Genomic DNA, 23,302 nt, shown 5'->3' with positions numbered 1-23,302 from the left:
TACTGAATTGTTGGACCATGTGGCACAGCCTGTGTCTAGTGTGAGTAGTAACATTCAATATATATGAACTTTTATACCTTATGTAAGTGTGTGTATAAGTGTGTGTATGAAGGGCTGTGTATGTGTGTATGTGTGTGCTCAGTTTGCTGGGTTAATCAGAGATAGATAGATAGATAGATAGATAGATAGATAGATAGATAGATAGATAGATAGATAGATCCGCCAGGAAATTCAGTTTCTAGCAGCAACAATATACCGGCATAATAGTACAGTTACACAATAATTAATAAATAAAGTAATAAAGAGTAATAAATAGTGGTGGGATGATAGTAATAATAAATAATTATTGCACAGGTCAATTGCACAGCCATGTGGTCTATTGTAAAGTTAGTAAAAAGTCCTTCAGTCTCCCCTCCTGTTCCCCTTCCTGCCCCCCAGTGAGGAATTGAACAGTTTGATGCAATGCAGGACAAAGGAATTTTTAAGTCTGTTGGTTCTGGATTCGAGGAGAAGCATCCTGTCACTGAGCATACTCCTCTGGTTGTTTATGACAGTGTGCAGAAGGTGCCTGACATTATCCATAATGGCCAACAGTTTGTTCAGAGTCCTTTTCTCTGCCACTGTGGCCAGTTTCATGCCGACAACAGAGCCAGCCTTCCTGATCAGTTTTCCCAGCCTGGATGAGTCCTTCTTCGCTGTGCCGCTCCCCCAACACACCACACTGAAGAAAAGGACGCTGGCCACCACAGACTGGTAAAACATCCACAGGAGCTTCCTGCAGATGTTAAAGGACCACAGCCTCCTCAGGAAGTACAGCCTGCTTTGGCCCTTTTTGTGCGGGTGTTAGGTGTTGTATGTCCAGTCCAGTTTATTGTCCACCCACAGCCCGAGGTACTTGTAGTTGCGCTCCACCTCCTCTCCCCTGATCTGAACTGGTCGTAGACTTGGTTTGGACCTCCCAAAATCTATAACCAGTTTTTGAGGTGTTGAGCTGCAGGTGGTTTGTGTGGCACCAGATAACAAAGCTCCTCACCAGACTCCTGTGCTCCTCTTCCTGGTCGTCCCTAATACACCCCATGATGGTCCTGTCATCCGCAAATTTCTTAATGTGGCACAATTCAGAGTTGCAGCAGAAGTCTGAGGTGTACAGGTTGAAGAGGAGAGGAGACAGCACAGTTCCCTGCGGTGCTCCTGTGCTGCTGACCACAGTGTCAGACGTGATGTTCTTCATGCTGACATCCTGCGGTCTGCCGGGTGAGGTTGTTGGTGATCCAGGTGACCAGGCGGGGGTCCACCCACATCCTGGACAGTTTTACTTGTAGCAAACAGGGCCGGATTGGGTTTAAAGGCACTTGAGAAATCCAGAAACAGGATTCTGACCGTGCCTTTTCCCTTGTCCAGGTGCGAGTGGACTCAGTGTAGGAGGTACAGGATCGCATCCTCCACACTGACATCTGCCTGGTAGGCGAACTGTAAGGGGTCCTGGGCATGCTGAACCTGGGGCCTGAGGAGATTGAGGAAGAGCCGCTCCGGAGTCTTCATCAGGTGTGGCGTGAGTGCCACCGGTCAGACGCCATTCAGCTCGCTAAGCCGATTCTTTTTTGGGACCGGAACGATGCAGGATCTTCCAAATGGCGGGCACTCTCCCCAGTCCTAGACTGAGGTTGAACACTCGTCGTAGCAGCTCTCCGAGTTCAGCAGCACAGGTCTTCAGAAGCCGGGGACACACCTTGCCTGGGCCTGCTGCCTTCCTGGGGCAAAACTTCCTCAGTTGTCCCCTGACCTGGTCTGCTGTGACTGTAAGAGGGGGTTAGGAAGAGGAGGCGAATGAAGAGGAGGACGCCATGATGATGTTGGGAGGGGGCTGGGAGGAGGCTGGTGCCTTGTGGGGGGTGGGAGGAGGAGCGTGGTGGTTTGAGGAAGGTAGGAGAGGAAAGAAAGGGGGCTGTAGTGGGAGTGAGGTGGCTGTGGACTGGTCAAACTGGTTTAAAAAGTTATTTATATATTGTGTATTTATTATTGTAAAAAATATTTTAAATGCATTCTTTAATGTTTCACACGAATTATACTTGCCTTATGTGCTGTCTGATGCTGTTCTGTATGTGTGTAGGTTTTGCCTGCAGAGCCCAGAATTTACAAAATATGTAGCCGATGGCGTTCTGATTGATCTGCTGCCACACAAGGGACAGGAACAATCGAATGCGCTCTGGATATTAGGTGCAGACTAGAAGCCAGATTATCTTAAATTTAGTAAATATTTGATCGTGGATGAAGTACTACAGCATGTCCGTTCAGGGGAAAGAAAATCCATGGCATTGATTTAGCAGAGGCCTTTATCCAGAGCAAAAGCTGCACACAACCCCCAAAACATACTTTGTTGTCCTCTAGGGGACATTGTTTAAAGGAACCACACCCCAGATGGGACTCGAACCCACAATCTCTGGCTTAGGAGGCCAATGCCTTGTCCATTAGGCCACCAGGGTCACATGAAGATAGCCAGTACCTTTGGTATTCCATTTGCAGTTACCTTGCCCATGTTAATACCCAATGGTAAGCTTGCCACTCCAGAATGTGCTCGATATCACTTTCTATCCGGTGTCTTTTCTGTGGCCTGTACTACGAAGCAGGGTTACTGGCTTATCGGGGTAACTTGTCGGATTTAAGGTACCACAGTTTAAATGGACTTCATATTCGTTCACTTACATTTTGCCCAGACTACCTTAAATCCAACAAGTTACCCCGATAAGATAGTAACCCCGCTTCGTAGTACAGGCCACTGGACTCCATGGTGCTACGCATGATGTACACCACGGACAGTCATAAGGGAGAGCACCACCTCCCGGGACCAGGGAGTCTGCAGCCTAAGACCCTCTGCTCCTACAATATAAGACAGAGATAAAAGGGCATGTGGTCAGCCACACTGGGCTCGCTGCTAATAGCCCCCTCTACAGGCAGGAACAAGTCACAAGCACGGCAGGAGGTCACAACAACTCTTCACCACACGAAATAATCAATTAAAAGAGAAAAATAATTATAGTCCTTCATGCCACAACAGATCACCGGTCCGTCTAGAGGTTCATGAAAAAACAAAAACAAGAACCTCAAAAACCAACTGTAATTTTTCCCAGTGTAAAGTCATGCATATATGGAGCAGTGCAGTTGATTTCAGCTGTTTGCAGTGCAGAACCAACCAAGAAACTTAGAAATGACTGTAACAAGTAATAATATGAATAAAACAGCAGCGACATCACTAGGCATGAGGCAAACATGCATTTATTACCCAGATAAATAATTTGCACATTTTCTTCCACTGGTTTTTGCACAGTACTGTATATTTGCACTTTTCACATTCATTCATTAGGAATCTACATTTGGATTAGGTATAATTTGAGCATCAAATATCTGTATCAATACATTTTATGGAATAATTTTGAGGCTGTGTTTAATCATATTTCTTGCATTACCGAGGTTCTGAAAAAGGTAATATGGAATACTGGGCCACCAAACTTGTTGTTTGGTGTTGTTTTTGTAGTAGTAATAAATGTTACTAAAACATGATATACTAAAATAGCATAATGAATTGTAGCTTTGTCGCTGAAACAATGCTTTAGCTATTTGTGCCTTAATCCCTCTATTGCAGGATGTTCTGCAGTTTTTCTTTCCAACCTTCATACCCCTTCCTGTGGGATCACTTTGAAGGCCTACCTCGCCTTGAACCTACCCAGCAGTAGCAGGCCAGATCACCTGGATTCCTCCCCCAGGCCTTTCAGTACAGACTCCATATACTCTCATCCTATATACTGGTAATCATGGCTCAGTTTTCTTAAAGGGAATATTCAGCATAATTTAATTAATAAGTAATTTAACTATTCAAATCAATGTCCATTAGTGATTTAGATTTTTAATAATAAGTGTTTTTCCTCATGTGTGGATAACTATACGGACTCAGAGAGAATTCCTAAAGAGTAATTTGCCCCCAGGAAACGTTTTACCTTTTTCATGGCGACAAAGACTCATGGGACGCTGTGCTGGTTTTAGCAGCAGGGCTTATGAGTGGCCCCATACTATGTTAGATGTGACTTTTGTTCCCCACATAAAGCATTTACCCTCCTTGCACAGTTTGAGCACATGTTCTCTTACACCTTGGTTTAAATGTTATGGCTTAAAGACAGCAGAAGACCCAGAATGCGTAAGCTGTCAGCAAGGAAGCAAAGCTAATTCAAATTTATTTACACAGACATAGAAAGAAAATGGCATCAGTTTCCTTCCAGCGTCATTCTCACATCCAGATGGAAAAAAACGTATTATAGTCTGTTACAGTGGATACCTAATCATCCAGAGCTAATCAAAGCAGCGATGCAGTTAGATATTTTTTATATCCCTTGGACAGGGAATGGGAGACATTTCAGGAAGTATTTGACAGATCTTTTTCAGATTTTGTAGAGGCATTTTATGGGTGACAAATTGGAACTGATTGAATTTTTAAACTTATCACACCAAAACTGAAGCAGCACAGCATTCTGGCAGCAAGAAAAGGGCAGTACTGACACTTGATACCATTAAATCAATAACTCAAGAAGTATTTGATGGATCCTTTTTAGACTTTGCAGAGGCATTGTATGGGTTACAAACTGGCACTAGGAATAAGTGACATGATTAAATTCCCCCACAATGATGAGGGGTGAGGGTGGTGTTCTGCCACATTAAATTTTGCAAACAAAACTAGCACAGTATAATAAAAATACTGCCGTAATACCTCCCAAGCCACAGTGAGTGGTGGCACATGATAGAGCAGCCGCAGATGTGCTGAGGCTAATTGTATTTCAGACAGATCACACAAAGAACCCCAGGAGTGCTAAATGAACGACCTGACAAGGTGTTCCTGAATGGGAGGCTCTTACTCATCTTCCATTACATTCATGTCTGTCTCCTTTGCTGTTCTGGACCTGAAAATTTGCCCTGTGTAGACTTTAGAGTTATGGGTGAGACTGGAGAATCCATCAATCCATCATTTTCGAAGCACTTTCCCTACTCTTTTGAGGAAAATTGAATTAATATTTGAATACTTAGTCATTTACAGGAAGAAAATGTAAAATAAAATAGTGTGATCTCTGTATATGTTTAGTAATTAGCTGGCATGTGTGTTTGAATTTCAGACCGGAATGATATCTGACTTTCCACTGAAGTAAAAGTACTCCCATGTGGTTGCTAGTGAGATCAAGCTCTTCAAGCAAGGGGCCGGTACTGTACCGGCTCACACTCTGCTATCGGCACCACCGTAACACTGGCTCTATTGTGAACCCATTACACTGTTTGCATTTAGTCAGCTGCATTACTAATGGAGGCTACAGAATGAATAAATTTTTTTATTAATCTCTCAGTTAATGTGATGGTTTGATGTCATTATCCATTATTTATTACACATTACTATATCTGTGCATCCCACCTGCAGAGCCATGCACTGTATTAAACATTCCTATATCTATGCATCCCTCCTACTGCACTGCAGAGCCATGCACTGTATTAAACATTCCTATATCTATGCATCCCTCCTGCTGCACTGCAGAGGCATGCACTGTATTACACATTCCTATATCTGTGCATCCCACCTACTGCACTGCAGAGCCATGCACTGTATTACACATTCCTATATCTGTGCATCCCACCTGCTGCACTGCAGAGCCATACACTGTATTACACATTGTTTGTGATTCAGTCCAGTTCAATCACTTTCATATTCTTCTCTCTTTTTATTAGATTGTTTTGTTTTCAGAATTTTTGAACATAATACTTGTATTGGTCAGAGTTATTTGTGGATTGTAATTTACATGTATTGTGCTTCTTTTATTTATTTATTTGGTGTTCAACATACTGTAACACAACATGACACACATTCATGACACTTTACCATTTGAAAAGTATGTTAAAGTTTGTTATTGTTCGGTCTGGCAGAAGATATGATATTTAGTAAATAACCAAAAATGCAGTAAATCAGACAAGGCATGCATTATTTCAAGGTACTGCATACTTAATATGAGTAACAATTAAGCAATTAAAGACCTTTCAGCGCATGTTATTTCCTTCTATTATAACTGCCCTAATAATAGATGGATTTATGTATATACATGTGCATTGTCTTGAGTAAATATATGTATCTTTTGTTTTCCACCCCTTTTTCCTAAACACGGATGTGGTGTCAGGGGAATCTGGACAATACATGTGGGGGCGGGGGCAGTAGGGGGCAGTACTGAGACATCGCCTGAGATGACCAAGGTGTCTTTTATCAAAATTGACTTCTCCAGCATTAGGTAGATTGCATTGTAAGTGTTTTACTCTCAACAACTATTTCAATACTTAACAAAATACGGCTGCAAGTTTTAAAAATAGAAAATTAAATGTCTGTATAAACACCTTTTAATGATAATATAGTGATCATTTTATGATATGACACCATCAGCATGACTGAGGACAGCTTTGTAATAATGCATGGTGATGATCTGGCCATCCAATACTGTCTACTCTGCCTTCACACTTAAATGCAGCATATTCTGCCTATACTCTGGATCACACTTACACCACAGCGTAGGTCCCTATGTGGGCTTGTCACTCCCCTTGTGAGGATTTGACAGTGACGTGCCTTAACATGTCCTTGTATCCTGCATCCCAATAGGTAAACTGACAGTGTCATGGAGGTCATAATTTTTGTCCTTTCACAATTTGTGGTATATTTGTTAGATATTCTGGGATACATATTGTTTGATGTTGCTATTTAGCATTGAGGCCAAGCAGTTATATTCAGTTCTCATACTTCTCAATGTGATTCTACTGCTTTAGTGAGTCTCCTTGTATCTTTCACCTTCCCTCCCAGGTATTTGCCAGTTGGCTGCAGTATATAATGTTACTATGCCCTACGTTTTGAGCTCCATGTCTGTGGATTCCAGCTTGACTCCGGCGGCTCTCTATTTTAAGCTGGCAGGTCCTGCCACACAGCGACGTATATGGCCTCGTTCCCGACTCTTTAAAGTACATTAGGTGCTCAGGGTGGCATGGGGGTGCAGTGGTTAGCACTGTTACCTCATACTTCTGGAGAGCATAGTTTGAATCTCCGCCATGGCTCCATGTGTGTGGAGTTTGCATGTTCTCCCCGTGTTGTTGGGATTCCCCCTGCAGTCCAAAAACATGCTGAGGTGACTTGGACATGTCAAATTGTCTGTAGGAGTGAATGGTGTGTTAGTGTGACCTGCCATGGGCAGGCGCCCCATCCTGGGTTATTCCCTGCCTCGAGCCCTGCGAGGGCCTGGTGCCCCGTCCTGGGTTATTCCCTGCCTCGTGCCCTGCCATGGGCCGGCGCCCCATCCTGGGTTATTCCCTGCCTCGAGCCCTGCGATGGGCCGGCGCCCCGTCCTGGGTTATTCCCTGCCTCGAGCCCTGCCATGGGCCGGCGCCCCATCCTGGGTTATTCCCTGCCTCATGCCCTGCGATGGGCCGGCGCCCCATCCTGGGTTATTCCCTGCCTCGAGCCCTGCGATGGGCCGGCGCCCCGTCCTGGGTTATTCCCTGCCTCGTACCCTGCCATGGGCCGGCGCCCCGTCCTGGGTTATTCCCTGCCTCGTGCCCTGCGATGGACCGGCGCCCCGTCCTGGGTTATTCCCTGCCTCGAGCCCTGCGATGGGCCGGCGCCCCATCCTGGGTTATTCCCTGCCTTCGCCTGTAGCTTCTGGGAAAAGCTCCAGATCCCCATGATGTCACATAGAACAAGTGGTTATGAAAAATGATTGGATAATACATATTTATGTAACCACAGACCTGAATAAAAGCTCCATTTTCTTTCAAAAATCACTGAAAAGTTATATGCCTCCTGGCATCATACACATTCGATACCGGTTACATACCTTACAAAATGTCAGTCTCTCTTCTCTCCTGACCGTAGTATTAAAATTAATTTTATGCAGTTATACTGTATCCTCTCATCAAGAAATGCCACGACTGCATGCAGTTACAGCTTACTGATGCTCTTGCTTCTAATGTGGTTCCATCTTCTCTCTCTGCCATAGTTGACCTTAGCTACAATTGTACAGATTCTGTTTTTATTCATATATGATCGCTGTGGTCCTGGACTGAAGTCTCTAAGCCTACCAGACAAGAATTTAGGCCACACCCAGGAAGGTATTTTGGGCATTTTTTCATGCTTTGATGTATTTTAATTACTCACATTTAAGTTTAACCTTCATTTATATCGTGATTTGTTTGCGTTCTCAATCAACATGGAGGTATTTTGCATCTGATACTTAAGTGGAAAGCCAGATATCATTACGGTCTGAAATTCAAACACACATGCCAGCTTTCGGTGAATGCAATCAAAAAACAAAAAATGCCAAAAGTCTTGTATTTTGTTTGGTTACTTATAGTTGAGTTTAGGGCTAGGTAGGGGTTAAGTTCGTCATTGTTAGGATTGGGGTTTTTCCCATAGAAATGAATGGAGAGTCCCCACAAAGATATGAATACATGGACACAGCGCGTGCGTGTGTGTGTGTCTATTTCCTCCTGCAGTCCAAAAGATAAGGCTTCAAGTATTGTGTGTCAACAAGTGTGCTGGTATATATTTGCTGCATATTTTTTAGGGTGTTCGCCTCCCTTGTGCCCTAATAAATAATGTGTGTACTGGTATATACCCTGTGATGGACTGGTATTTTTCCCATGGTATATATTTGGTATATATTTTTCCCAGGGTGTACGCCTTCCTCATGCCCTGTGCTGCCAAAGACACGTATTCATGCTGACTGGCTGTTGCATTGGTTAGCTGTTACTGGAAATGAACAACTTTGCTCAATAACCTTCCTTTTCCTTAACATACTGCTACTCAATGACCTTCCTTTGCTTGTCCATAAATGTTCTAGACACCTCGTTAACAAGTATATTTACTTCTGGTTAGTGCAGTCTGGTTTATTTTTAGATTTTATTGCTGTACTTTTTCTTATGAAAAATGTCATTTATGCTGTGCTGTGGGTATAAATGCTCATTTGCATCCTTTTTTTGTTACTGACACTTTTATTACAGAAATAGCATGACATGGACGTTAAAGTTCCATTCAAAATGAAACTTAACACTTGAATGGACACTAACAAAATAGAGTCTGAAAATAAATAAACAAAACTTCCAGTGGTCACTTGAAAGTTTGGGTATAACCCTGTCTACTCACACGAAAGAACATCCATTCTGAAGGATGGCCTAGATCGGGGCTGCGCAATTCCGGTCCTGGAGGGAAAGAGTCCAACACGGAGTGCAGATTTCCCTGCTCAAGCACATCTTAATCTGATAATTACTAGGCTTGGCATGTGTGTTTGAGCAGGGATATCTGCAAACTGCGTTGGATTCTGACCCTCCAGGACCAGAATTAGACAACCCTGGATTAGATCCTCCTTTGCAGGTGGACCAGAGCAATTCTCTCATCCCACAAAACAGCCTAATGATGTTAATGGATTTCGACTGACACCGGAGTACGTCTTGCACATCCCTCCAGTGGAACAAGGGTAATACTCCTGGTCATTTGGGAAGACCTGGAGAGATGTTTGGCCATTCTCCTCACTAATGACGTGTTTTGGCAATAAAAATGCCATGGACTGGATGATTTTCTGTAAACATTAGACAGTAGAGTATGAAAATTCCAGGAAAGTGGCTGTTTCTGAGATACTGGAATCGCCATGTCTGGCATCAGCAATCACGCCACTTTCAAAATCGCTTGGCAAGTCCGATTAACTCCATGTGGCACTGGGATCTCTGCCTTTGTGACACCTGACCATTTTCTTCAGAATACAGTGATAGCTTTCGGAATATGCAATGCTCCTGCAGTGTTCCACAGGTTGATATCCATTGTCCTGTGCAATGTGTCCTGTGGGCCACAAGAATGATTCCTGGTCTTAGAGGAATGTCATACGAGGAAAGGTTATTTGAGCTAAATCTGTTCAGCCTCAAGCAAAGGAGACTGAGGGGGGACATGATCCAGGTCTATAAGATTCTAACAGGTTTGGATGCTGTTCAACCGAATAGTTACTTCAGCATTAGTTCAAATACAAGAACTCGTGGCCATAGGTGGAAATTAGCGGGAGAACACTTCAAACTGGATTTAAGGAAGCACTTCTTTACACAGCGTGTAGTCAGAGTATGGAATAGTCTTCCTGATAACGTAGTGCAAGCTGAATCCTTGGGTTCCTTTAAATCAGAGCTAGATAAGATTTTAACAACTCTGAGCTATTAGTTAAGTTCTCCCCAAGCGAGCTTGATGGGCCGAATGGCCTCCTCTCGTTTGTATATTTCTTATGTTCTTATGTTCTTATGTCTTATAGGTTGTGCCAAACTTCCAGCCTTATCTTAATGATTTGGTTGCTTATACGATGTTCAGCTGGCCATCACGTATGGGAACATTCCACCTGGTGTTCAGTTGTTTACATGATGCTTCACTGACACTTCACTGAGTGTGAGTTTGGAGAAGCAGCAATCAACTCTTTGAGTAAAGTTGTTGGCTAAGGCCAGTTGAAGCCAAAGTTGAGGTTTTGGCTCATTGCTTTTCCTGTGCCAACCACAAGACATCAGTGATGACTCCTCCTAGGGATGCCTGACTAGTATTGGTGTTTCTGCAATAACCTTTCGACCGTTGCCTCTTCTCTAATAGCATGTAAGTACTTCACATGCACTTGAATGGACCCTGGAGTGTCAGGAGGTCTTTGAGGATAAAATGCTGCGATTCGCTGCTGCTCTCAATTACGGCCTTTTAAAGGTAGGTGCCAGTACCGCTAGAACTGGGCCTGTTGCTGCAGGAAGATGATAACGGCATTGATAACGATAACACCCCATCGGTTATTTCTCCAGGAAATTCGACATAGACTAGAGCAACTATTTCGCTACTGAAAAGGAATATTTAGGTCTTTTATAAGCATTGCAACAATGAGAGGTCTATATGGATCCCAACACTCCAACCAGTAGTAGTGTAAGCTTCAACAATCTGCTTGTAGCAATGTGAATAGACCGCAACCCTAGTGTTTTCATCTCTAACATGCAGAATCACATCTAATACCTGATGTATTGGTCAATAGTTGCGCAAGACTACAACACTGACATCCATTACAAGAAGTGAGAAAGTCTTGGCGTATGCCGTCTCCTGCTCATTGGAACGCCCTGACTCATTCGTTTAGCTGATGACATTGTTCTTATAAGTGGGGGTGTTATGTACTTGCTAGGTATACTGCATGCATTGTTTTTTCCTTTTGTCTAATTTTCTCCTTGTCCCATTCTCCATTTAACTCTTGCTGCTACAGGAGGGTTCTTCCGTTTGGTCTACTGGCTTGTCGCTCTTAAGCCATGTGCCATTGCTGTCTGCACACAGTTGAGCATGCAGACGTTTGTGTTTATACTACATTTGTTCATGTCCTGCCTCAATTGTCCGCTCCTTCCGTGTGCCACGCCCCCTTGTTAACCCCGTGTGGAATCTCCGTGTGATCAGCTGTTTCTGGTTGTTGTCATTAGTCCTCTGTATTTAGTCCGCATTTCAGTTTGTTTCCCCAGTCCGGTCATTGTATTGTCCGTCTGCGTTTTGCCTGCCTTACCTGTAATTAAACCCCGTATACCGATACCCCACTGGGCACGACAATATTATTATAATTAAATGTATTAATGGTTTATTATTAATGATATTGAAATAATTAATAAGAAATCTTTATTTTTAAATGTATTTTATTATGTAAAAATTACTGTTACTGTCTATCATTGTCTAAATGTATTTTTACTGTCTAAATATATGTATTCAGCTAGTGTAAACATGCACAATGCTGTCACAGTGAATGCGAGGCTGAGACTGAAGCGTTACCTTTTGTTTCCACTGAGAGACGTGCCGCGTGACTCATTTCCCTGCGCGTACAAATTATCTTATGTCGGCGTTCATGGTTTGACTTCTGAGATTCAGATCGAGTTCTAGGTAATTTGTTTTCGAACTGGTTGGTTCGACTTTTAAGAAATTCAAGTTATAATGAGTTCGAAAACTGAGGTACCACTGTACTATGCTTGGACCCTAACGGCACACGGACAAGTGATGTATGAATTAGGCTTATGAGAAACAGTCAGTAGCATCTTCCCAATTGGATAATGCAGCACAGAAATGGCAAAATGGTGCCAAAGCAATAGAGATTGAGAGCCAATTTGTGGAGAGTTAGTGCCCATATTGGATTGTTTGGAACCAAGTTTTATTACTAGTGCTGCCTCTCTGACTGTGAAGATTCCCATTTGGTTTTGGCTGCCATTGACCCTGCCTTGTAAATAATTACTTTGTAATGCATACATTTTGTGAATAGTACAGGGGTGTGCCTGTTTTCTCTTCCCTTTCACCACCTAGAAGCACAGATGAATGGTAGTTTCTTTCTTTATTTGTGGCCTCCTGGTTTCCATAGATGTCATGTCTTTTGGGGGCCATAACATCGCGTGTCTTTGCAGTTCCAACACTTAGCTTGGATTCAACAAAGTGCTGGAAACATTCCTTAGAGCAGGGGTGTCAAACTCCAGTCCTGGGGGGGGCAGAGCCCTGTGTAGCTCAGTTCTTTTCCTGTTCAGCTCAAGAGCTGTGTGGTAATTAGCACAAGGAATTGAATCAGGTGTGTTAAATGAGGGGAAACCCAAAAATGTGCAGGGCTCCGGCCCCCCAGGACTGGAGTTTGACACCCCTGCCTTAGAGATTCTGTTCCTTGTTTACATGATTGCACCACACAATTGCAGCAGATCTATTGCCGGCATATTCAGGGTGTAAATCTCCTGTTTCACTGCATCCCAAAGATGCTCTGTTAGATTCATATCTAGTGACCGGGGATGCCATTGAAGTGCACTTGACTTAGCATGATGTTCATAGATCCCGTATGAGATGATTTGTGGTTTGTGGCATGATGCATTATCCTGCTGGAGGCAGCCATTTAAAGGTGAGTATACTGTGGCCATAAAGGGACAGACATGGTCAGCAACAATGCGCAGTGTGTGGCATTTACAAGATGCCCAGCTGGTATCGGAGACCCCAGTGTGAGCTCATTTCTCACATCATTACACCACCAGCAGCCTGAGCTGTTGGCACAAGGCAGGAGAGGTTCATGAATTCATGCTGTTTAGTCCACATTACGACTCTACCATCTGCAAGATGCAGCAGAAAGACAGAATTAATCAGACCAGGCAATGTCCGGTTTCAGTGAGCCTGTTCCCACCACAGCCCCCGTTTCCTGTTCTTAGTGCACAGGAGTGGAACCTCTGACACGATCTTCTGCTGCTGTAGCCAGTGGCGTCAGGAGTTTGACTTTGTGGGCGACCGATTCTACCCTGGTGGGAGTATGCAGGGGATGGAATGTATGACATCACAATGGGCAATCATGCAATAGTCTTTGTTAGATTGTTAGATTTATGTATAATAAACAGTCTCATATATAGTCTAATGTTCTGCATTTGCAGAAAATTGACCTCAGCAGATTCCTAATGAAAGACGTTTCATCTTTATGGTTAAGGTCGGCCTTTACTGTAACCAGTTAGCGCGCTTCTCTAATTCTACATGTATCTGCTCCAGTGTTTGCATAAACGGATTATTTTTTAAATGAAATGCTGGCTTATTTACTAATCAAGCTCTTAATGAAAGATAAGGAACTCGCTCTTAGGGTGACCAACTAATCCATGTCAGGAGGGACACTATGAGCTACTTCATCTTTTACGAACTACTTTAAAGCTGAAAGGGTTCTGTGCTCTGCTAAAATGTTTGGTTAGTTCCTAGATTGAAAGACTCATCCAGCTGTTTCGCATTAACATTACTGACACATATGCATGATTATAGGAGACTGACCAATCAGCATACGGCAAGAACCCAGTGCTTAAGTGAAATCCTGGTCCTTTTAATTGAAATGGGTGAAATGGTAGTTTACAAATCCTGTTGTAGCTCATAGTGTCCCTCCTGACATGGATTAGGTGGTCACCCTACTCGCTCTTAATTCATCTTATCTGTTTCATCTGTATCATAACAGAAACACGTTAAACAGCAAAAGGCGCAGTCATGAATGCTGAACTCGAAACTCAAAAATACCACCATGTCATTTTTTTCCTCGGTATCATTCAGCCATAAATAGATATCTGTGGTGAAAGCTGCAGAGGGCGTAGGTCAGACTGAAGCTTGACGGAGAAGGAAGCGTGATTTTAGCTGAGGAGTCAGGGTGGTACCGCTGGTCGGATCCCATGCACCTCAATGTTCACTGTGCCATGGATTTGCATCTGTTTTCTCCTCACCGCCACTGTCCAGACTGGGTATCTGATCTATTGTAGCCTTCCTGTTAGCTCAAACCAGTCTGGCCATTTGCGTATCATCAATAAAGCATTTCCACCCACAGAACTGTCACTGGTTTGTATTTTTTTCTTTTCCAACTCTAACGTTTGCGCTAAGTCAGGGGTGGCCAAAGGCCCGGTGTGTATGCGGATTTCTGGGATAACCTTTAGGTCAGCTGTTCAAACCCAGGTGTGTGGACTCCTCAGCCAATGCGTCCTCTAACTAGTAATCACTTAGGGAGCTGCAGTAAAAACCCACATACACAGCGGCCCTTTCTGGAAGAGATCAGCCATTCCGGATCTAAGCATAAACTACACTACTTAACCCCTCACTGCATGATTTTATACTTTAAACTGCTGCCATGCGATTGGCTGATTATATATTTGCCAGCAGTTGTACAGGTGTTTCTAATAAAGCACCCAGGCAGTGTATATTCAGTGTATATGCAGTTGCTGAATATACAATTCATTTGCTGTTTGGACAAGCAGGCTTTTTGTGTTTGTAAGCAGCTGTACCTAATGAACTGGCCACTGAATGTATTTCCTAATAAAATGTTGATTAAATAATTCTGTCCACCCATTTATATTTCCAGATAATTAAGGACATAAATGCTGTCCATAACTATAATTTAGGAGTGATGTACTAAACATTTCCAGATCTGATTATTCTGTTTATCAAAAGCACCAATAACTTGTCTTCTACCGACCTGGCAGCTAGTATAATTATTTATTTCAGTTATCAGGACTCTCCAATGACTGTTGGGAACGTGTACTTGCAACACTTCCTGGACAGTGATGAAAGTACCCTTCGGTCACACTTTAGCAAGGTCCCTTTAACAACTTCAGATTGGAAAGTTACTTAAATGCTCTTTTCGGGATGCAGTTTGGCCAGCTGGACACGCACATCTGAGTGATTCTGCGGTATGCAGAGGTGGAATGTAATGCTTTGCATGGAGAGGTAGTGCCGTATATAAAAGCTAGGAAGCCATTTCAAGCTGGGTTTAAAGTGCGCTACGTTCCTTTACGTACGCAAATATCGGCGGTGCGTTAAACAGACGGAATAGCCTCAGTCACGGCGCCTGCGCCCCACGGTTTGTGTACATTCTTTGACAGAAGATGGCGGGTTTGTAGAGTGTTAAGCAGTCTGGTAATTAGGAATGCAGAGCTGGATTTTAATGGGAAAGCATTATTGACTCGCCCATGTCGTTTTTATCGCGTGCTACACTGTCTGCAGAAAAGCGATATAAAAGCAGGCTGCGGCTGGGCGGCGGACTCGGCAGTGCTGGGGAGACACGGGCAGCCAGCAGTCCTATTTAGCTATCGTTCGCAAAGGCTATGATCTAGGAAGTATATCTATTTATCCATCCATCCATCCAGACGGAGTCGGACTGATTTACGGAAGCGTGTTCAATGCTAAAAGGAAAAAAGCCTTATCACGTCGTTAGGTTTGCTTCTGTGGCGTTTAACATAGCGAGTCTTGGACTCGTACTTTCCGCGATACCAGCAGCAGTCTGGGTGAGTACGGGGACCTATGGTATCTAATCCATATTACTAGATTGCAGTTAGAGGCGAGGATGGTCTTTGCAGAAATGCGGCTCGCAAAGGCTGGACTGCTCCTCAATGATCTCCTCCAGCTTTTGTACCTTCTTGTACCATAACTGAAAATGCGTCCATTTCTTCCTGTCTGTGTGAAATCCCCATTTCTGCGAAGTGGCTTTGCGCAATTAATGTTCGAATACATCACCGGTTAATTAATTTAGCTAGAAAAAAAAATCATGAAGTGTTCAGCATGTGAAATGGGGCATATTTCATCTTTATGGTTAAGGTCGGCCTTTACTGTAACCAGTTAGCGCGCTTCTCTAATTCTACATGTATCTGCTCCAGTATTTGCATAAACGAATTATTTTTTAAATGAAATGCTGGCTTGTTTACTAATCAAGCTCTGTTTCGTCCACGTTACTAGTTAACACGGGGGGTTATTATGATTTTTAACTTATGCTTAATGTATCATTATTTAGAAAGTGAAACTAACATCAGGGTTGGTAGAATAACTACATTGAGATCGACTGCCTTGATGTACTGAACAGAGTACATTTCTTTATAATAAATGCTGGTAGCTTTCGCGCTACCATATGTTACCCTTCTTGTGCCGAAAGAAAAAAAAAAAAAAAAAAAAAAAAGAAAGGGTAAAAGGTTGTTACGTCACGAAGTCGCAGTTCTCACGCGCGCGTCAGGAGAGCCGCGTGACGTGTACCATTCAAACTTAGTATTATCCTTGTATTCTTCATTTTTAAGAAGAGTTTTTAATATATGTGTGATTTAAATTAAGAACCTTTATTAGTTTGGAGAAAGGAGAATGCTTAGTCCTCACTGTATCATCCTATACAGTTAGCTTTTTAAAGTCTTTTTACTTCCCTATTGCGTAATCCAACACATTAATTAAATATAATTTTTTGTTGTCACAGACATTTTTGGCAGCATTTTACCACAGATTTAACAGCATATGTGTCAACCTGAAGTTGAAAAGTAAACATCATGTCTAAACTCGGAATCCGGATTTTGAATGCTGGCACCATTTATGGTGAACTTTAGAATCTGTACCTTGTTAAATGTACTTTTCAAAGCTTTCCTTTAAATAGGCATTTTTTTTTCTTTTGCTTCTTCTGAAAGCTCAGCTGGGTTTCATTTATGTGCTTTTAGAAATGATTGCGTCCTCGGAGGTGCCTTTGAACCTCTGGCTGTTTTCCAGTTGTTTCTTCGGTCAGAGCAGCTGAATGTCACTGTTTACCTTAGTTTCTGATATTGAAAGTATTTTATGTTCTCAGATGTTTTCTTTTATCACCGTCCTGTTTTAAATTGCTTGCTTAAATCTGATAAGAATAGATGTTCCCCATATTAAACTGATTATACAAATACCAATGAATCAACTGTAAAATATTCTTATTAAATACTGGGTATGCAACTGAAACAATAAGGAAACTTAAATCATACTTATAACACATAGCACAAAATACCTCTACAAATGTTATGTTTAATAAAGGAATAGTTTATCTTAATGATTTGTCCAAATTGTTAATGAGTGTGCCGTTTTCTATATGTTCACTTTATTTGATTCTTTCTATACTAATAACATTTATTCTGCCGGTCAGTCTTACACAGGTCATGTCAGCTGTCTGTGTTCAGCTGGGGCTTTAGTTAATAAGTAACTTTCATTTGAGCTGTTCGGATTAACTTAGTCATCAGTGCCTGATAACGATCAGGTTATTATTAAACGCCCATGGCTTTTCAGATGTAATGGAAAGTGATCTAAGAAACAAGAATGCGAGCCAAGATGGAAAAGGTTTTGGATAGATGTGCTCAGAAATCCATTGTGCATGTAGACGAAGGACAGCTTTGCAATGGAGTGCACTTCCTTGTTGCATCACAAACCATGCTATTCCCAGAATGCCGTTGGACCAAATTTATGAAATATTCAGTGAATCATTTGTCTTGTCCTGTATGTCTTTGTCATGTGCATGGATTATCGGAAGTGGCTTTTTTGGCCTTACTAGGCCCTGACTAAGATCTAGAATATTTCCACACAGTTGCATACTTATCTGTTTTAATCTTAGCTTTTTTTGTAAAATAAATATTAAGGATTATGTGTCAGCTCCTGGGGCTGTGTAACTGGTTTAAGTACTTCAAGCATTCAGTAGACTTTGATGCTGCAGCAAAAGGACTGTTGTTCACATTGTAAAGATTTCAACCACTCCCATAATGGTGATTCAGCCAGGAGCTCTGGGTAACAACGTAGACCCAGTTATGGGTCTTTTGAATTAAAATACATTTTTGTCACATCTTTAAAAATGTACCTAAAAAATAGTTGACAATTTAAAATGAAATGAAGGGTGATTTTTATGTGCTGGGTATGGTGGAATCTTTATCAACATTAAGTCTCGGAGGTTGATTTGAAGTTTTGGTTTCTTTTTAGATGTTACTTTGATAGTGGAATGAGACCAAATGGCTTTAAATAGGATATTTAATGATTGTCCCTTTTTACCTCTATATCCATGCATATTGCATACATTTACCAATTAACATGTAATATAGCATTACAATTTTATGTATTGAATTAAAAGGAAAAAAAGACAATGTAAAGACGAGTGGTAAATTGTCATTGAATGTGCAAAAATATATTTGAATATAACGTTTAAAAAAGGTTATCTGTGGGTGAGAACACCTTTACCATCATGCCCAGGAGCTAAGTGACCCAGTGGGGATGACTATCGGCAAACGGGGTTATTCTGGAATAAAATGGCCGGCTGTGGGGGTGACTGATAGGGGGTTGTAATGCACACTGACACCTTTCATGGTCACTTTTCCCAGAGAAGTCTTAAAGAACTTCACAGGGAAACCAAGGGTGTGACAGGAATTGCTTGTGTTTTTTTTTTTTTTTTTTTTTTTGTGGGGGGGGGGGGTGTAACAGTATTGTCCAGTTAAAAGATAAAAGGAAGAGCCTCCCGAAAGACACAAACCATACATTGTTTCAGCTGGCAGATACCTGGTGTCGCCGCCCTGCTGGACGGTACATCAGTTTTTGATTGATGATAATCCACGCATGACCTGTATGTAATATGGAAATTACATGTGAGAGACAGTGTTGTTTGACCCTGGCCCTGTGTATATGTATGTTTGTCTGAGTCTGAGGGAGCAAAACCTTAAAGTGTGTGTAGGGAAATTGTCAGTTATAATCTGTTTGCCACTAAACAATGGTTTGAAAAATGTTAACAGAATATCAGTGTCTTAGGTCTACTTATGGAACTTTTACTCCGGTTTTCAAAGGAGATGAGCTTTATGGTCTTCAGAGAGTTATGGCATTTTTTTTGCATTAATGTCACGGCCAGCAGCAGTCTGTGACATATTTTCTCCTCCTCTTAAATCCAGTGCCATATACATTGGCATGTACATTTAAAAAGTGCAGTTTCATTTAATGTCAGCAGGTGTCACTCTAAGACCATGTTGTATTCACTTTTTTTTAATTATTAAATCTTATCAGGCTATACAGAAGTCATGCGGTTTAATACAGTGACTTTGAACAAATTTGATAGATTCTGCTGGCCATAATGGTTGACGTCTGACTGCTCAAATGTACTTCTAAGCACTTTCTGACTCATGCTTCATATTACTCACTAGGGACACTTAATTTGTACGTCAGTGTATCCCGGAGCACAGAACGTAAGGTGGGCATTTTTATTTTTAGCATTAAATCTGGACGCAAGTCTGGAAGCACGGCTGGGTCACAGTGTCGTTTCAGCTGAGTAATTCAGCTCCAGTATTTCATTAGCTTATTTTTCATTAGCTTATTAATAGTTCAGCGTTTTATTCATAGTTCTTGAATGATGAAAATGTTCGATGCATCTAATAAATCTCTCTTCTCCCACCATCGACAGTGAGTTTCCTCCCTGTTCTATTCAGATTTCACCTGGAACCTTCCTTTCTGCTGATCCTCCTTATTCATGACTCGGAACACAGGAACCGAGCGGCAGTTTGACGCATCGCCATTCACTCGTTCCCTCGTTCTTATTTGATTGTTTGTGCTGATCGTAATGAAATTTTAATTTTAGGGAAAACCCCGTGGGAAAAGCGTGAGAAAGGGTCGAGCGACTGGAATTGGTGAAATGAAATGGTGGTTAGGGGGTGCAGTGCACCTTTGGGCAAAGTGACAGAAAAGCGAAAGAGCACGTTGTGACGATGATGTCGGCCCTCTTGCAGGAGTCCGGAGTGCCCGCATGTCCGTATGAATGAGGGAGCCATGGCAGACCACACGCCCCCCCTGGAGCCTGGCCGACTGCCCGCGTCCGACTACCCTCTGCTCGGGCCCCCACCTCCAGCTGGGATGGTCAATGGCGACGGGCCGCAGCAGGTACCCTGTCTGAGTGGCTGCCTCTCTGGCTTTCTGCTCCATCTCTCGAGTGGAACATCCTGTTCTTATTAAAGAAGCTTCATATTGCACTATTTTTACTACCTAACAAATAAAATGATGGCAGCAGAGATAAGCTGCAGTTTCTTTAATTTATTAACATCAGGTTTTCCGTCAGGTTGAAGTCTGAACACAGAGGTGGTCATTGCAGTGCGCATATCAAACACGATACATTTATATTCAGTGTTATTGCTGTAGCAGTCGCGGATTCTAATAAACCAGCTTCACAGTTGTCTGGGTCTTTGTAGCTAAGTTACTCGAGTCACTGGTGCAGTCAGATAGATTTTATTAATCTTCGAGAGGATGTTAAGGTGTAACCCATAGCAACATCAAATATCAAATGGTAAAATTGGGATAAAAGGCAAGCAGCACTGGATCAGAGAAAAACACACACGCAGTGCAGATGTAAGAATATGCAGTTGGGTCCATGGACAGTGCCACAAGTTTTGTCATTTCGCCTCTGTATACTGTGACAAATAATTTGAAAAGAAACATTGAAGTAGATTGAAGCAGATCTTTAAGAAAAATTAGCCGTTTAGGAATTGCAGCCATTTTTATACATAGTCCCTCCAATTTCAGGAGCTCTAAAGAACTTGGATATGCTAATAAAATCATAAATATAATAATTGTTTGTAATACTTGGTTGAAAATCCAAAGTCGTCACTGACAGCCTGCAGTCTCAAACCCGTGCTCGTGCCCGTCCCCGGGTGCCGGGTCTCCTCCCTAGTGAGGCCTTGCCAGGGCTTCTCTGCCTGTTCGTTGGTCTTTCATCCTTCGCCTTTGTCTTCAGCAAGTGAAACGCTTCTTCCACTGGGTTGCGGTCAGTTGACTGACTCGGCCATTGAAGAATATTCCGCATCTTTGCCTGGAAAAGCTCTTGGGTTGCTTCCGCGGTATGTTTTGGGTCATCGTCCATCTGCAGCGAGAAGCGATGTCCTGTCAGTTTAGCCGCATTTGGCTGAATCTGAGCAGACGGGACGGCGTTATACACTCCACCATTCGTCCCGCTGCTTCTGTCAGCAGTCACACTGTCGATAAACAGCAGTGACCCAGTTCCATTGGAGGCCGCACATGGCAGTGCCATGACACTGCCTCCCCGTCTCTCACAGATTGTGCTATCCTGAGCCTTTCTTTCCCTTCTCCATACTCTGTCCATCATTATAGTACAGGTTGATATTAGTTTCAGCTGTCCAAAGTATATTGTTCCAGAACTGGCTTTTTTAAAAGTCTGATCTGGCCGACTTAAACCCTCTGTATTTAATTCAATGAAATCTTCATTATAGACTTTGACACGGATACGCCTACATCCTGGAGAGTGTTCTTGACTTGGCACGATGATCATGCACCGTAGTCGTCTGTGGTCGACCTGGCCTTTTGGTGTTGCTGAGCTCTCCAGTGCTTTCCAGTGGCTAATCTTCATGTTTTTGTTGCCTCTATGATGGGTTTGTTTTTTTTTTTGATGACTTTATTGTTTAGTGGGAAGCGGTGTTAATGATTACACTGACCTGAAAAAAATCAGTTTTCTTTGATCTGAACTGAAATATGAAGCTTGGCGTATTTCGTATTTGTTGCAGCCATATTTATATTAATCCATATCAGTGGGATCAATAACATTTCAGCGAGCATTTACATCAATAAAATAGGTTAATGAATGTTTTTTAAAGTGATTTTATTAACTATTATTTAAAAATCAGTTAGTTTGATAGTATAACAGGCGTTTTACTGGATTTTTAATGTATATTTAGCTCTATAGTGATTTATATTTTATTTTTTATGGATTGTAACCATATATTTAAATCTAATTGTTTTACTCGATTTAATGTATATTTAGCTTGATACCAATGTGTTTTATCGATTTATTATTAAAAGAGATTATTTTTTTTAAAAAGATTCTGCTCCTATATTGCTTCTAATTTCTTCTGTTCAAACAGGAGATTTACAGCTTTTTAATTTTATTTCAATTTGAAAAGGGACACTTTTTACACATACTTCCAATTTAAAAATTATTTCAAGTTTCAGCTATAATAGAGTCTTCGTTCAACCAATAATAATAATAATAATAATAATAATGATAGTGAAATGCTGTATACACTGTTACCTTGAAGAGCTCATACAGTTGTCCCCCTCTTGTAGCGCTCAGCACGGCTTCCGGGCAGTATGACATCGTACGTTACTCCTGCCCACTTACTAGTGTCTGCTTGTCACCACTGTGTCTCCCCAGGTGATTCTGGTGCAGGTGAATGCGGGCGAGGCCTTCACCATCCGCAGAGATGATGGTCAGTTCCAGTGTATCACAGGTAAGACCGGCTGCGTCCTGCCTATGCCGATGTAGCCCTCTTTGACGTTAAAGGATACACACACTGTTTTAAGTTACAGAATGCCTACTGAAACCATTAATGTGTTATGAGTTATGTCCATGTGTGAAGTTTGGTAGCTCTACGTTATATTTTACTTTACTACTTCAAACAACGTTAAGCCAACGTTAACCATATTGAATCATAAGGTGCATCATCGGAGGGACCCCAATTAACTTGCGATTCTGTTCGCATCTGAACTGTGGTCCAGACTTTGAGAACCCCTAGCATATGCATTGTGTTTCACCTTTATTGCGTTTTTTTGTTGGTCCACATTTGACACGATTCAGGACTAGAAATGAAAAGCATCCCTAAGCTTTTCTACGTCTCAGACTTTCAGCAGTACCACTGTTCACACTGGTTCTTACTGTTTCTCCCCTTAGGCCTATAAGGGATAGCAACTGGGACTTCTTTTTAACTGCAGTCAATTTTTAATTTAATTAAATTTTATATTTAATTATATCGTGATAAATTGCATCAAAAGCATAAAGGTGGAATGGGTAATTGTCCATCAAGGACTGAATGCTGAGTTGTACCCACTGCTTCCCTGAATCTGCTAGGCAGCTGTGAGTGAGTGAGTGTGAAGTCAGAGGTGGGCAAAAGCAGCCAGTGGCGCCCACAGATAGTTAATTGTTTTAATTTTTGTTTGCAGCTGTGTGCA

The 23,302-nt window shown here is 42.1% G+C and overlaps 1 protein-coding gene and 1 non-coding gene across 5 annotated transcripts in view; one reads left to right on the top strand and one right to left on the bottom strand.

Moving 5' to 3' along the window:
- Positions 1-2,410: 2,410 nt before the first annotated feature.
- trnar-ccu (transfer RNA arginine (anticodon CCU)) lies at positions 2,411-2,483 on the bottom strand. The gene has a single exon. It is a non-coding gene; the product is annotated as a tRNA-Arg (tRNA).
- Positions 2,484-15,107: 12,624 nt separating this feature from the next.
- The window catches only part of LOC111837971 (fibronectin type-III domain-containing protein 3A), a 28,454-nt gene continuing 20,259 nt past the window's right edge, over positions 15,108-23,302 (top strand). Inside the window, exons 1-3 of one of the 4 annotated variants that reach the window (XM_072701821.1) lie at positions 15,108-15,249; positions 20,080-20,230; positions 22,509-22,584. In XM_072701821.1, coding sequence (XP_072557922.1) covers positions 20,105-20,230; positions 22,509-22,584 — 202 coding nt within the window. In that variant the 5' untranslated portion in view covers positions 15,108-15,249; positions 20,080-20,104. The other 3 variants (XM_072701819.1, XM_072701822.1, XM_072701820.1) reach the window with 3 other exon arrangements.

This window comes from Paramormyrops kingsleyae, chromosome 18, assembly GCF_048594095.1.
Source record: "Paramormyrops kingsleyae isolate MSU_618 chromosome 18, PKINGS_0.4, whole genome shotgun sequence".
Taxonomy (NCBI): domain Eukaryota; kingdom Metazoa; phylum Chordata; class Actinopteri; order Osteoglossiformes; family Mormyridae; genus Paramormyrops; species Paramormyrops kingsleyae.
This window is presented reverse-complemented; position numbering and strand designations above follow the sequence as displayed.